The 16,576-nt window shown below is 47.3% G+C and overlaps 1 protein-coding gene across 1 annotated transcript; it reads right to left on the bottom strand.

Moving 5' to 3' along the window:
• Positions 1–229: 229 nt before the first annotated feature.
• LOC120922010 (beta-1,4-galactosyltransferase galt-1-like) lies at positions 230–1,504 on the bottom strand. Its single transcript, XM_040334541.1, has one exon. The coding sequence runs from the start codon at positions 1,481–1,483 to the stop codon at positions 230–232; it is 1,254 nt and encodes a 417-aa protein (XP_040190475.1). The 5' UTR covers positions 1,484–1,504.
• Positions 1,505–16,576: the final 15,072 nt, after the last annotated feature.

Genomic DNA, 16,576 nt, shown 5'->3' with positions numbered 1-16,576 from the left:
ATTGTATTTATAAATTCTGGTTTCAGGAGATTTGTAAATTCTTGCATTCTGTCTTTATGTAGATTTTACACAACGCCCCCCAACTATTTTTCAATATGTGTTTTAGAACAATGGCCTTCTGAGCAAAATTTCTTATAAACTCATTGATAAATGTTGAGTTTGGAGTCATGTAGACACAGAATTCCAGTCTTCACTCTACATTACAGGATATACAGGGGGAGGGGGGGGGCTATTGCTGAGGGAAAAGTCTCTGGATCACCTTATCTACATTGGGCACTAACGAAAGATTGTATCTCATCAACCTATCATGTGGAACAAGGTCCTCTACTGTGAATTTGTACTTTATTTTACAGTGGAAGAGAATGGCCGTCTCTTCTCCTACATTCGTTTTTTGTTTGCGTGTCTCAGCTAAGTGAATGGAGGTTTGAAATACGTCTCGGGGATTCATAATCATTTTGGGGGCATTGAAGTTATCCCCCTTGTTAGGGTGTCGGAGACTGTAAGTGAGAATATTGAGCCCGGGAACATGAGGCCACAGGTCAAATACGGAATTGTTGACTTTAATGGGGAAGAGATGACTCTCGAAGTGGAAGATGCTTGTATTTGGGTGTTTATTCTGGAGATTCTCCATCAGGGATGACCAGTCCCAGTCCTTGATTGGAAGAATAATTTCATCAATGTCATTGAGGAGAACAAACTTACTTTTGTACATGTTCCTGTATAGACAATCATTTAGGGTTGCAGTTTGTCCGAAATATCCAATCTCAGCGTTGAGTCCGTTGTAATAATGCCATTCTTTCGATGTCTGAAGATGGCGGTCTATTGGCCATGGCACCACCTCTAGAGTTCCTTCATCAACGTAATGACGTAAAACCTTATTTAAATCCTGGGAGCAGTTGGTGTTATAGATGGTGATCTTCGAGGCCCCCAGAATCTTGTACATCTCAATACTCTGGATCATCTGGAGGACATTGTTGTAGTTTCCATACAAAGTAGAGATACAGACGGTGAAATTGGAGGAGATTGGCTGTGGTGGACGGTTCTTGACTTCAAACAGAAGATTCTGACTTGTATTTGTGGAGATAGTTGAAGAGAAAGACATATAAGTGTAATCACACCCGGAAGGTTCTGCACATAGAAGATCTGCTGTTCCATACGGGAACCCAAATCTGTCACCATGAAGATTTATCTCTGCCCTGATGAAGACATTCTGATTGGAGGAACAATGGAAAATACAGTAGAGTTCTTTCACAGACACATGGATGATGGCGATGACCCGGACTAATTGGCCAACTCTAGGCTCATAATACAGAGAGATGATAAATGTTCGATTGTCCAGAGCTGTGATGGTGTCTGTGGCAATGGGAAGTTCCTGGGATCTCATCTTCCAATGTTTAAATTCTATATGGTAGGAGTAATAAATGACAGCAAGGCACACAAATAAGGACAATGTGCAGAACGTGTATCTAGAAGATGTCCACATTCTGGTCCTATCAGGTGATCACAGCTGCAAGAAGATAAGAAAGAGAAAGTAAGAGCATAAAATCAGTTCAGTCAGATTTAAAAACTGCAACTCTAATGTAAAAAGTAGGTGAATGGCTCAAATGTACCAGCAGAGCTTACACTCTCTTATGAATAACACATATATTCAGTAGTGCTGTACAGAGTTTTCATTGACCCAGGCACATCAGTCTCTGGACCAGAAGAGCTTACACTTGTAGCGCCCCCTTACTTTCAGTATGGGCGCTACGCCAAAGTTAGTGGGGAATGGGAGGATTAGTTTACTCCCGTTCACAATTTATTGAAATTTGGGCTGCTGTCCATTTAGAACTGTCCTGTGGGTCAGTCTGCGCTCCAGAGGTGCGTTACCACCCCTGGGCAACAGTTGGCGCTAGAGGGGTTCTGACGGACCCACCTTCCCCAGCAGCCAATTAGAGGAGGTTTTTCCCTCATTGGGCATGCTGGGGGGTATATCTGTGGCACCGGCCATTAGCTGTCTGTTCTGTGCGGGGCCTAAGTTCCAGGTGCGGTATCCACCTTCAGGGTGCGCGCATCCATGGGCCCCGCCACCGTGGCCTACTGCACCGAGGTTGCGCACCATGCAGAGCCTCAACCTAACACTGAGAGAGGCCCCAGCGGCTTGCTGGGTCCCAAACCCTCTGCTGAGAGGATCCTAAGCTGAGAGCTGTGCGATGGGTATCGGCCCGGGGAGACCCTGGAACTAGGGATTGTCCAAGAGGCATAGACGAACCATCGGGGATCCAGTCACCACACTACATGACAGGTATGCCTAAAGCTGTCAATTGGTGACACTATCTGAACTGTCTGGGAGGATTCATTCAACCTAATCTCTTATATTTCAAATTACAAAAGCCTGTGGCAGAGGCCTGTTTCCTCCCAGCGATTTACAAGTGGCCCCCCGGCTGCCAGGCCTATGATAGTCGCCTGTCCGGGGGCACTTTACCCACTCTGGCTGGAGTGGCGACGAGTTGAGCTTTATTATTGCTGAGAGCGGGTTTGCTCTCCTTCATATCCAAGGCCTGATACCAAATTTCTCTCCTTGCTCATCAACCTTTCTCTATTGTGTACCATGGTGATGTTGGCCGTGTCGGGCCTTGGAATAAAGCATTGAAAACGTATTCGCCGATCCAAAACTAATCAGCGGCTCCTTCGGGGGTGAACGCTACACACTTTATTATTCCTCTAGAGCAAGGGTGTCAAACTCAATTTTATTTTGGGCCTCATCAGCATTATTATTGCCCTCAAAAGGGCCGGTTGTATCTGTAATATTAGATGTCCAGCGCATTCCCTCCCCTTACATTAGATGTCAAGAGCTACCCCACCATCAGAAGTTGAGTCCTCCACTCTCCCTTTCATCACAGTGCACACCCCCTTTCCTTATGCTGCTGCTGAGAAGAAGCTGGATGTATTGCTTGAAAGCAGAAAGTAGGGGACTGGAGGAGGTCCAGAGGAGGGCTAGAGCTCTCCGGCAGCTGCAGGAGAGGTGCGAGGGCCACATGAAATGGCCTGGAGGGCCGGATTCAGCCCACGGGCCTTGTGTTTGACACCTGTGCTCTGGAGCAAGGGTGTCTGTAACAGGAGGGCCGTGAAACCCAGAAGCTCTTGAAAAGTATGAGATACTCTTGCTTCAGCTTCCCCGACGCCTCTTATGTTTAGATCCTAAACGGCTTTAACCCCTTTAGCATTTGGGGTGCCGTTACAGTCTCTAATAGGGGCACAGGGTGAATGAGAACCCCACTATGATTTGTGCTATTTAGATTCAATGCGGTATACATTGTATATATTGTGAGTATATTGTGTGTTGGCTGTTGTGTACTATAAGCTTGCTGCAAAGGGGTGGGGTGTGATTGCATTCTATTGTCTATTGTGGTAATTAAGTCTGCTACTGTGGTGATGTGGATTGAAGTTTAGGAGACAGCAAGGCTAGCCTAAAGGTCATGTGTCTGAGTCATCAGCTGTAGTTAATTAGCTCATGTAAATTAGATCTTGTCAAAGGTGTATTTTCAGAGTAAAATGAGGAGAATGTAAGAACCTCCTCTTTTAGTGTATAAAACTTGTAGTTTTTCAATAAAGATTGTCAGACCTGCCGGAAACCTAAAAACAGAGCTGTGTCTCGTTATTAGGGGGGGATTATTATTATTGGTCTTGTTCGCCTGACTGTGGAGTGTCGGTAGCTGCCTTGTCTTCGGAATGGGAATATCCTAAACAGCGTTAACCCCTTTCGTATTGGGATTGCCGTTATATTGGTGGCAGCAGTGGGATGATTCCCACAGCCTATAAGGACAGCTACAATGGAGGCACAGTCGGAACGGCTAAAGCTCTCTTCCCTCAAGGACTTACTGGAGAACCGGGGCCGACCGGCCAACAACCGTAAGAAAAGGGACATTATCGCAGAACTCGTCGAAATGGATAGAGCTGAAAGACCGAACATAACCGAAAGGCCCAGTGTAACAGACAGGACACCGAAAAGAGGCAACTTTTGATCGGACTGTTAAACTAAGACTGGCACAGTATGGTCATAACCCTCCAGCAGAGACCATAGACTTTGTTATAGCGGCTGTGGATGCAACTTGGCTACATCAAAGAGGTGCTGCAGCAGCAGAAGTCACAGCAGCACCAACTGAAGAGAGAGGAGAGGTAGAGATACCAGCCGCCATGGAAGAGGAATTCAGAAGGAGGTTGCGAGAGATGCAGATACAGCACAGAGGACCAGTATCAGAGGAGGTCCTGCTGAGATGGTCTAATTCTATCCACTGCGAACTCTGGAAGAAAGCGCAGCGACACCAGTGAAAAGTTCTCCCCTCCAACCATGTAAGGTACTGGTCGCAGTATGATGAACGAATGCCGTTATTGGGGGAACAACCGAAGCAGGAGTGGACAGCTGAGTTAAGCAGGCTGATCCGGGCAGAGATGCGGTTGGACGAGAGCTGCAGAGCCCTCCGGTGGTATGTAGCCCAAGAGTGCCCGTGGTCAGCGGATTACAGCCCCACGGAAGGCTTTGACTATGATGGCCTGGGATTGTTGTATTGGAGGCTGTCCAGTGACCCTGACTTTGGGAGTAATTGGGAGTGGCGTTTGGAGGAAATAATGGAGAACAGAGAGCGAAGAGTGAATGTCTCAGAAGGGCACTGGTTACAGGAAGATTTGGAGTTTCTGGCTGTTCAGGAATGGGAGCTGGAGATCGCCTACAGACGGCTGATAGACTCTGCTCAGGAGCAGGGTGGGGCTCCCTTTGCCTGAGACTATCGGGAAATACCAATTGACAATTCTGAAATCCTGGCTGAAGAATCAGCAGTGGAAAATCTGGAAAATGTCATCCCTAAAGCCGAAGCAGATGATGTGGAGTTCCAGGGAGCTAGGGCAGTTGGCTCATCTCCCCAGCCACAGATTACAGAACGTATGGACTGTTCAGAGGATGTTATAGATTATAGCTCAAGTACTAGCAGCAGGACAGAGTACTGCAGACCCCTGCTCTACACCCGTGGCAGTTTTGGAGGCCCGAGATGAGAAGGTGATGGTTTCTCTTTCCCAGTGGATTTCAGAGATGCAGGGAGGAGACGCAGCCATTTTTCCTCCCCAACGGTTAGCCAGAGCAGATGGTGTGGAGTCCGCAGCAGTGCTGGCAACAGGGCAGAGTGTTACCAACCTCTGCCCAGCACCGGAAACAACTGTGGAGTTCCAGGGAGCCGGGGCAGTTGGTCCCTCTCTCCAGCAACAAGCTGAGGTCGTAAAGCTTTTACTTCCAGCTGAATCACTGGCAGCAGGGCCGGATGCTACTGGCGGCTGCACACAACTGCAGCTTAAGCTGATATCGGGGGATGGGACTGAGGTCTCCACTCACAGCAACCCAGCAGAAGAGCTGGCAACAGAACAGAGTGCAGCAGGCCTCTGCTCTCAACTAACAGAAGAGGAAGTTCCTGGGGTAGTGGATGGGACTTCGATCTTCACTGACACAACCCCAGAAAATGGTACGACACTAAGACAGGAGGATGTCAGCCTTGCTTTGCAAGCACTGGGGGATTTTCACCTACCACAAGTGGATGGCACTTCAGTCTCTGCTTGTATACCCCAGGGATGGGGGGCAGTTGGCCCAGATCCCCAACAGCATGACGGACTGAGCCCAGTCACCCCGTCTTCTCTCTAGCGGCTGAAAGGACTCCAGGGAGAAGGGCCAGTTCAGGCCTCTCCCCAGCGGCAGGCATGTTCTCTGAGAGAGGCAGAGGTTGGCTGGGTAATGCTTTATTTGGAGCAATTTATTTGGGGTACTGTGTGGATACTGGCATTGGGGGAATGGAACTATGGACTAACTTCGGAGTCAACCCGTCTGGGGTCTCTTCCTGTGTTAGTCTCCTGCCGAAAGGGGAGAGATGTAACGGGAGTGCCCGTGGAACCCAGAAGCTCTTAGAAAGTATGAGATATCCTTGTTTCAGCTTCCCACGACGCCTCTTATGTGTAGATCACCCTGTGTCTCTAATAGGGGCACAGGGTGAATGAGAACCCCACTATGATCTGTCCTAGTCTGATTCAATGCGGTATACATTGTATATATTGTGAGTATATTGTGTGTTGGCTGTTGTGTACTATAAGCTTGCTGTGAAGGGGTGGGGTGTGATTGCATTCTATTGTCTCTTGTGGTAATTAAGTCTGCTACTGTGGTGATGTGGATTGGAGTTTAGGAGACAGCAAGGCTAGCTGTCTCTTAAATTTTCTTTCAAAAATCGTATCAAAGAATTTTCGCTACGAATTTCGCACGATTTTCTGATCAATGATGGGAGAATTGTGCGAGAAATGTAATAGAAAAAAAAATGCGCATGTGCAAGAAAAGAATATTCCCGGAGAGAAACGAATATTCCCGGAGAGAAAAGAATATTCCCGGCAACTTGATGGTTTGGTCGGCCGAATTTCGAAAATCAATGGTGGCATCATCGGATCACGAAAAAAAAAAAAACTTTCTGATTTTGAAAAGAAAATTTGTTCGAAATTCGACCGTGTATGGCCTGCTTAAAGGTCATGTGTCTGAGTCATCAGATGTAGTTAATTAGCTCATGTAAATTAGGTCTGGTCAAAGATGTATTTTCAGAGTAAAATGAGGAGAATGTAAGAACCTCCTCTTTTAGTGTATAAAACTTGTAGTTTTTCAATAAAGATTGTCAGACCTGCTGGAAACCTAAAAACAGAGCTGTGTCTCGTTATTAGGGGGGAATTATTATTATGGGTCTCGTTTGCCTGACTGTTAAATGTCAGTAGCTGCCTTGTGTTTGGAAAGGGAATATCCTAAATGGCGTTAACCCCTTTCGTATTGGGATTGCCGTTACAGTGTCAATCTCAATTTCATCGTGGGCCACATCAGCATTATGATTGCCCTCAAAAGTGCCGGTTGTATCCGTAAGATTAGGTGTCCAGCGCATCCCCTCCCCTTTACATTAGATGTCAAGAGCCACCCCACCATCAGAAGTTGAGTCATCCACTCTCCCTTTCATGACTGTACACCCCCCTTTCCTTATGCTGCTTTTGGGGAGAAGCTGGATGCATTGCTTGAAAGCAGAAAGTAGGGGAATGGAGGAGGACCAGAGGAGGACTGGAGCTCTCCGGAGGCTGCAGGAGAGCTGCGAGGGCCACATGTAATGGCCTGGCGGGCCGGATTCGGCCCGCGGGCCTTGTGTTTGACACCTGTGCTCTAGAGTCACACATGATCACCCAACATTTATAGAGTGGATAACACTGAGACATTTATATCACTCACAGCACCACAAGAGCTTACACTCTAATGTTCCCCTGTCAAGTAAGGCTCGGAGCGAGTGGAATGAAATGAAAGGAGAGCAAAGGGTCGGCATGACAGGGTGATAAGGGTTGGCAACTATAGGGTAAGGGAAGTGTATGTGGAAAAGGGGAAAAGTTGGGATTGGTCAGGAGTAACAGGATGAGGAGGGGCAGAGGTAGTTTATATAAGAGGGAGGAGGGGTCTCCCAGGCATTCAGTGGAGGGACAGGTGACAAGGCAGGCCCACCCTCCCTGTGTTGTTTGTCTGTTTTCTTTCATTGCAGGTGCAAGAGTTGCGGGGGAAGTCACGGCAGCTGATCGGCTGATCGAGTGGCGGTGGTTGGTCCTTTGACGTGGATGAAAATACTTGAGAGATGGAAGTGTTGGGGGACTCATCGGTGGTATGACCCCCTCTGGTGTATTCCAGTTCAAGAGGTTAACTGGAATATGGTAATGGTGGCACTGCGGGTAGTGGCGGTTGTGTGTCACGGCATGGTATTGGGATTCTGGGTACCGTCAAAAGACGTTTCCTCCCCTCGCTGCCTATAAGAACCGGCGGCTGAAGACGGTGATATCTGAATGATGCCTGTAGCTGCACCCGTCATTCAGATATCACCGCACAAAGTCGAGGACGTCCTCGGTCGTCAAGTGGTTAATAAGTGTTTTGGTTAATAAAGAATGCTGCTATGGTCATTGGTACTCCATTCCAGGTGTGGTCTCATTAATTGGAATTAATATTAAGGGGTAAGCTGAGTACGGTGGTCGAAGGTTGGGAACATCCGATCTACACTGGTCATGTACCCGGAGAGGGCTTCCCTTACACCTCCTGCCCAGTACCCCCTGGAGTTATTAACAGAGGGTGCAGACCTTAGGCCCCATACACACGAGAGAATTTATCCGCGGATACGGTCCAGCGGACCGTTTCCACGGATAAATCCTCTCAAAGATTTCCGCAGATTTCGATGCGATGGAGTGTACACACCATCGCATTGAAATCCGCGCGGAAATCCTCTGGCGATGACGTGTCGCGCCGTCGCCGCGATTATGACGCGGCGACGGGCGCGACGCTGTCATATAAGGAATTCCACGCATGCGTCAAATCATTACGACGCGTGCGGGGAATCCCTTTGGACGAATGGATCCGGTAAGTCTGTACAGACGAGCGGATCCATCCGTTGGAATGGATTCCAGCAGATGGATTTGTTGTGCATCACAGCAAATATCCGATCTGCTGGAATCCATCCCAGAGGAGATTTCTCTGCGGAAACAGATCCGCTGGCGTGTACACACCATAGGATCTATCCGCAGAAACCCATTTGCTGGGATTTATCTGCGGATGGATTCTATCGTGTGTACGGGGCCTTAGGGTGACCACGTGTCCCAGATTGCCCGGGAAAGTCCTGCATTCTGCAGATCTGTCCCGGGCACCTTCACTCCGGGACAATACAGTGTCCCGGAATGAAACTGACACAGGTTCCAGCATGAACCCCTCAGAGCTGAAGATGTGACCCCCGGCCCCCCAAATAGTAAAGAACTACAGGTTCCAGCATGAACCCCTCAGAGCTGAAGATGTGACACCCCCGCCCCCCAAATAGTAAAGAACTACAGGTTCCAGCATAGATCTGTGAAACTATGGGATCACACTCTAGATCTCACAGGTTCATGCTGGGAGTTTCAAATTGGGGGGGTCACACCTAGGGTTGCCACCTTTTCTTCAAGCCAAACCCGAACACTTTAGCAGCCTGGGACACCTTTGGTTACCCCAAAGAGAGTAGTAATGTGGTGCGCATAGCGTTCTGCAGCGAACAGTGTTTGTGGCCAAATTGCTATTGCTGACATCATCACCCTGCCCCCCCCCCCCATTGATGCCAAACCTGCCCCCCCCCCCAGATAGCTCATGGATGGCAACAGATTTTTGTGTGACTATCTTGGTTACTTGGGGAGCCACAGCCCAGTCTGAATAATGTGTCCGGGTTTCAGCCCGCCCGAACACATCATTAAAAACCCAAACTGTCCGAGTGAATCCTGGGCAGGTGGCAACCCTAGTCACACCCTTAGATCTCAGGGGTTCATGCTGGCACAGGTAGTCCTTTACTTTGGGGGGTGTGACCTCCCCAAAGTTAAGGACTACAGGTCCCAGCATGACCCCCCCAGAGTTGAAGATGTGAGACCCCCCTGCCCCCCAAATAGTGAAGAACTACATGTCTCCTGGCCCCCCTGTACTGTGCCGTGTTTTCCTTGCTCCCATGTACAGTGCTGTGTTCTTCTGGCCTCCTGTACGGTGCTCTCCTGAGCTCCCTGTACTTGCACACCACTCTCTTCATCAGAGGTGTTTGCCTTTTCTCATTCAATGATGGGACACTATTCTTTCCACTGACACCAATGATGGGACACTATTCTTTCTACTGACACCAATGATGGGGACACTATTCTTTCCATTGACACCAATGATGGGTCACTATTCTTTCCACTGACACCAATGATGGGTCACTATTCTTTCTACTGACACCAATGATGGGTCACTATTCTTTCTACTGACACCAATGATGGGACACTATTCTTTCTACTGACACCAATGATGGGTCACTATTCTTTCTACTGACACCAATGATGGGACACTATTCGTTCTACTGACACCAATGATGAGACACTATTCTTTCTACTGACACCAATGATGGGACACTATTCTTTCTACTGACACCAATGATGGGGACACTATTCTTTCCACTGACACCAATGATGGGACACTATTCTTTCTACTGACACCAATGATGGGGACACTATTCTTTCCACTGACACCAATGATGGGACACTATTCTTTCTACTGACACCAATGATGGGGACACTATTCTTTCCACTGACACCAATGATGGGTCACTATTCTTTCCACTGACACCAATGATGGGTCACTATTCTTTCTACTGACACCAATGATGGGTCACTATTCTTTCTACTGACACCAATGATGGGACACTATTCTTTCTACTGACACCAATGATGGGTCACTATTCTTTCTACTGACACCAATGATGGGACACTATTCTTTCTACTGACACCAATGATGGGACACTATTCTTTCTACTGACACCAATGATGGGTCACTATTCTTTCCACTGACACCAATGATGGGACACTATTCTTTCTACTGACACCAATGATGGGACACTATTCTTTCTACTGACACCAATGATGGAAAACTATTCCTTCCACTGACACCAATGATGGGTCACTATTCTTTCTACTGACACCAATGATGGGTCACTATTCTTTCTACTGACACCAATGATGGGACACTATTCTTTCTACTGACACCAATGATGGGACACTATTCTTTCTGCTGACACCAATGATGGGTCACTATTCTTTCTACTGAGGTGTCCAATCATAGCAGAGGATGGGAAGAGAGGACGGGTGAAGACATCAAGAAGCATGGAGGACACCGCTCGCCGCCGTCACCCGCTGCCCCACCCAGACAGGGTAAGTGCCGGGCAGACGGCGGGCAGGGGGGGCACAGTGGGAGCATTTGATGTGGCACAGTGGTAGCATTTGATGGGGCACAGTGGCAGCATTTTATGTGGCATAGTGGGAGCATTTCATGTAGCACAGTAGTAGCATTTGATGGGGCACAGTGGGAGCATTTGATGGGGCACAGTGGCAGCATTTGATGGGGCACAGTGGCAGCATTTGATGGGGCACAGTGGCAGCATTTGATGGGCACAGTGGGAGCATTTGATGGGCACAGTGGGAGCATTAGATGGGCACAGTGGAAGCATTTGATGGGCACAGTGAGAGCATTTAATGGCACAGTGGGAGCATTTGATGGCGCAGTGGCAGAATTTCATGGGGCAAGATGGGAGCATTAGATATGGCACAGTGGCAGCATTTGATGGGCACAGTGGGAGCATTAGATATGGCACAGTGGCAGCATTTGATGGGCACAGTGGCTGCATTTGATGGGCACAATGGCTGCATTTCATAGCACAGTGTCTGCGTTTGATGGGCACAGTGGGGGCATTTGATGAGCACAGTGGGAGCATTTGATGGGGCAAAGTGGGAGAATTTGATGGGGCACAGTGGCAGCGTTTGATGGGCACAGTGGCAGCGTTTGATGTGCACAGTGGCTGCATTTGATGGGCACAGTGAATGCGTTTAATGGGCACAGTGGCAGCGTGTGTTGGGCACAGTGGCTGCATTTGATGGGCACAGTGGGAGCATTTGATAGTACAGTGGGAGCATTTGATGGGCACAGTGGCAGCGTTTGATGGGCACAGTGGCAGCGTTTGATGTGCACAGTGGCTGCATTTGATGGGCACAGTGGATGCGTTTAAAGGGCACAGTGGCAGCGTGTGATGGGCACAGTGGCTGCATTTGATGGGCACAGTGGGAGCATTTGATGAGTGAGTGAAAAACTTGTATAGCGCAACACGTGCGAACTGAATCGCCTCTGGGCGCAGTGGCAGTGGCGCAGTGGCAGAATTTCATGGGGCACAGTGGGAGCATTAGATATGGCACAGTGGCAGCATTTGATGGGCACAGTGGGAGAATTTGATGGCACAGTGCCAGTGTTTGATGGGCACAGTGGCTGCATTTGATGGGCACAATGGCTGCGTTTTATAGCACAGTGTCTGTATTTGATGGACACAGTGGGAGCATTTGATGGGGCACAGAGGGAGCATTTGATGGTACAGTGGGAGCATTTGATGGGCACATTGGCAGCGTTTGATGGGCACAGTGGCTGCGTTTAATAGGCACAGTAGCTGCGTTTGATGGGCACAGTGGCTGCATGAGATGGGCACAGTAGCTGTGTTTGATGGGCACAGTGGCTGCGTTTGATGGCTTTTTTACCCAGAATTTTTCAGTTTGTTTGCACCCCCCCAAAAAATATTGAGCACCAGCCACCACTGGATGTGACTGGCTCAGTGTACAGCGCTGCGGTATATGTCAGAACTCTTTTTGTCCCGGTAGAGAATGGTACTTACATGACGGCTCTTCAATGTCTTCCCATAGACAGAGGTATCCTGATAGATGGTGAGCTCTTGGGGTTGAGGCGATACACTGAGTGATGTAGTATTGTGTCTCAGTAGTGACCCGGGGGGTGGGAGGTCGCTGATCTCGCACAGAATGACCGATAAACTCCACGTAACTCATTTCCATCAGAATATCATGAGACGTCGGTGCGACACGACCCGACCCGGAGCCGAGACATAGAGTGAGGAGAGTCTGTTATATGAAGATTTTATCTTTGTCAGGAGCCGCAGATCTCCATCCCCATTGTTAGTGTAGAACAAAGTGTTCTGGTCTGTCGGTCCTCGGTGTGTATGTGACGCCACACAGCCCTTTCCTCAGCTTTCTCTGTGATTATCTATTATAATGTGGAGTTATGAATCTCTCCTTATCCCAATTCCAGCTGCTTTTCTGCTTCCTGTTAGCAGCACTGGAGGGATTCTCTACACCATTTCACCCCCCATGGCTCATACACCTCCCCCCCTCTCTCAGCTCTCCGCTCTCTCTCTACTCTTCCTTCTCTCTCTCTACTCTTCCTTCTCTCTCTCTCTTCTCTTCCTTCTCTCTCTCTCTCTACTCTATTCTCTCTCTCTACTCTTCCTTCTCTCTCTCTTTACTCTTCCTTCTCTCTCTCTTCTCCCTCTCTCTACTCTTCCTTCTCTCTCTCTCTCTACTCTATTCTCTCTCTCTCTACTCTTCCTTCTCTCTCTCTCTCTCTCTACTCTATTCTCTCTCTCTCTACTCTTCCTTCTCTCTCTCTCTACCCTATTCTCTCTCTCTCTATTCTCTCTCTCTACTCTTCCTTCTCTCTCTCTCTTCTCCCTCCCTCTACTCTTCCTTCTCTCTCTCTCTACTCTCTTCTCTCTCTCTGAGTGAGAGAGACTTGTAAAGCGCAGCACATACAAACTGAGTCGCCTCTGGGCGCTGTATCCATTTCATGGGTAAGGAACCCCTTGACCTCAGAAGAGATGGGTTTTAATCTTTCTCCTGAAGGCCAAGTGGTCCGACTCCAGTCGGATGGTGGTTTGTAGCTGTAACGGAATGACCCGGGACAAACAGAGACTTTGTGAGGATGGGGGATACTCCTGTGTCAGCGTCACTGATAACTCTTGGGTCTGAGTCCACCCTGTGCCCCTTTGGGCATCGGGTGGCAAGTGAATCATAATTCATGTATTACATGAGATGTGACATTAATAATAATTCATGTTTGCAGGATGTCTTGAGATATCACAAGTTGTTGGCTTATTCAATGTGGGGACACATTCTTTTGAAAGGTGTTAATTGCATCTACTCCTAGACATTTCATTGTCCATTGTGTAAGGCTGTAGAGGTGTTAATTCAGGTCTGCTCATAAGACCTGTCCATTGTGTGATAACACTGTTTAAAGCCCATTGATGCTCAGAGGTGTGAATACCTTTCGGTCAAGCTGTATGCGGAGACAGAACGTCTGTCTAGGGATGTGGATTGAGAAGAGATCATTGTGTGATGGTGTTTTGTTTGAGTTCTGTTAATGAAGGAATGTGCAGTGATTAGGTCATGATAATTATAGCCCGGCGCCGAGATGTCTAGAATGTTTAGTAATTAGCTCAAAGAATGTGATTGAAGCCCCCCCCAGGGTGTGATGTGTGGGTGGGGAGTTGATTGTTCCTTTCATGCCTTGTACTGTATATAAGGCCCCGTGCACACCATAGAATCTATCCGCAGATAAATCCCATCGAATGGGTTTCAGCGGATAGATTCTATGGTGTGTACACTCCGGCGGATATTTATCCGCGGATATTTCCGAAATTCCAGCAGATAAATATTTGTCGACATGCACAGAATATCTATCCGCTGGAATCGGATCCCACGGATGGATCCGCTCGTCTGTACAGACTCACCGGATCCATCCGTCCAAAGGGATTCCCCGCACGCGTCGTAATGATTTGACGCATGCGTGGAATTCCTTATATGACAGTGTCGCGCCCGTCGCCGCGTCATAATCGCGGCGACGGCGCGACACGTCATCGCCAGAGGATTTCGGCGCGGATTTCAATGCGATGGTGTGTACACTCCATCGCATAGAAATCCGCGGAAATCCTCGAGAGGATTTATCCACGGAAACGGTCCGCTGGACCGTATTCGCGGATAAATTCTATCGTGTGTATGGGGCCTAAGACTGAAAGTTACCATTAAAAGTTGTCTTACATCTGAAACCAGAGAACACGGAGCAAGTCTCGTTATTCTGGGAAATGGGATGCCTGCTGTCGTGGGTTGATGGAAGGTCGTAAACTGTGGTGACCGTTACAGTAGTGCATTCCACAGGCGAGGTCCCTGGAGTGCAAATCTTCGATCTCCTTTGGACTTGTATCTGGCTTTTGGTATCTGGAGGAGGTTTTGATTGGTGGATCGCAGAATGTGATTGGGGTTATGGGCTTTTATTTTTTCGCATAGATATTGGGGGGCGTTGCCTTGAATACACTTATGTGTTAGGCAGAGTGCCTTGAAAGTGATTCTGTCTTTTACTGGCAACCAATGAAGGGATCTCAGTGAAGGTGAGATGGATTCCCATGGTTTTTTCCCAGTCACTAGTCGAGCTGTTGTGCTTTTTTAAGGTCATATTTACCCGCACAGTAATTTACTTCGAATTCTTTTATAACGAAGATGTTTTTAAATACAAGACAATCTATATGCCATAGTCTGTAATATGAAACTTATTCACGGAGACGTATGATCCAAAATGAAAAAAGGGGGGGAAGCAACTGCGCTATGTGGAATTAATAAACTTGATTAACAAGCGGCAATTATTATGTTAACCTCCCTGGCGGTATGATTCTGTCAGAAAAAACATGCTGAAAGCGGTACATTTATTTTGCAAGGAAATTTGGCGTTTTATACTGTAGGCCTGTAATTTTTAGAAATAACTCACTTAAATCTGACCAAACAAGAGTCTTGTAGGCATCCCGGGTATGACATTTTTTTAAAAACAAAATTTTAAATTATAATATAATAAATAATTATAAATAATTATAGCAAGTAATAATATAATTATAATAACAATTATTCAATAATGTAATCAAATCAAAATCACTGAAATTTGCTCAGTTGCAGAATTGTCGCTGTCATTATTTTTTTTTTTTTATGACGAATTTCCCCACAAATCGCTATCGCTCAATTCTGCAAGTGATTATAATTTATTATCGCTGTTTTCTAGCTGATCTAAAACCATTTTTGACATAAAGGGACACTTTTGGACAATCTACAGTTTTCAGGCAGAAAGAACAGTTTTTATTATATAAAATGACATGTAGGACACTGGGCAGACCACTAGGGACAAGGGGGTGTGTTTTTTACATACAGTACTGTAATCTATAAGATTACAGTATACTGTATGTAATGTGTTTGTTTACTTTTTTGAATTTGGCGCCGTTCTCCGCTCCCGTGCGTCGTAACGTCGCAGGGAACGGAGATCGGCGGCACACGGAGACTGTGAATCGAGCGAGGAGGTCCCGCTCGCTCACACAGCGCGGTGGCATCGCTGGATCCAGGGACAAGGTGAGTAACTTGCCTGTGGATCCAGCGAGAAGGTAAGCCGCGCCGCTGCACATCCACCCCGAGCGTGACTCGGGGTTACCGATCCTAGCATAAAAAACCAACCCCGAGTCACGCTCGGGTTTACCGCCAAGGGGGTTAAACAAAACATAAAAAAGACATAGAAAAGATATATAACTGTGCTAAACCAAATAACAGTATTCCTTTCAAGGAAGAAAGACTGAGAGGGGCATAAAGCCCAATTTATATAGTGTTACCCAAAATGAATTAAGTAAAAGTACACAAAAACACGTGAATAAGCATTACTGTGCAATCATGCACCGGGCTCCAACTCCCTGGAAACCCAATACGTAAAAAGCGCTTATATGTAAATCAGTAGCTTCTCTAGCCGATGCTGGAGAAGTAGTGTTAAATAAAATAAATCAATACTAGAAAAAAAGAAAAAATCTGAACCAAAGTTTATATTTGCAAAGGTGTACAAAAATATATATATCCAAAAGAAGTGAAAAATAGTCCATAGAAGTGTCAGAGTTGAACACCCATGCACATTCCAATTAGTGATTGCTCGTGATCCCAGGGAGCCTTATGTGAATCCACCACCGTTAAAAAATCTGCTTACCAGATTTTTAGGTCCCAATGGACCAAGCCCAGCGTGTAAATCCAAACAGAGGACCTGTTTATTAGAAACTTCCAGACACCTCAGACCTCCACATGTACACTCGATGGACCTGTGTATTAGTAACTTCCAGATACAGAGGAA

This window comes from Rana temporaria, unplaced genomic scaffold (genome assembly GCF_905171775.1).
Source record: "Rana temporaria unplaced genomic scaffold, aRanTem1.1, whole genome shotgun sequence".
Classification (NCBI taxonomy): Eukaryota; Metazoa; Chordata; class Amphibia; order Anura; family Ranidae; genus Rana; species Rana temporaria.
Note: the sequence above shows the minus strand (reverse complement) of the source record. Positions and strands in the feature narration are given on the sequence as shown.

Coding starts and splice junctions, on each gene's coding strand:
- LOC120922010 (XM_040334541.1), bottom strand. CDS start 1,483: ATGTGGACATCTTCTAGATACACGTTCTGCACATTGTCCTTATTTGTG.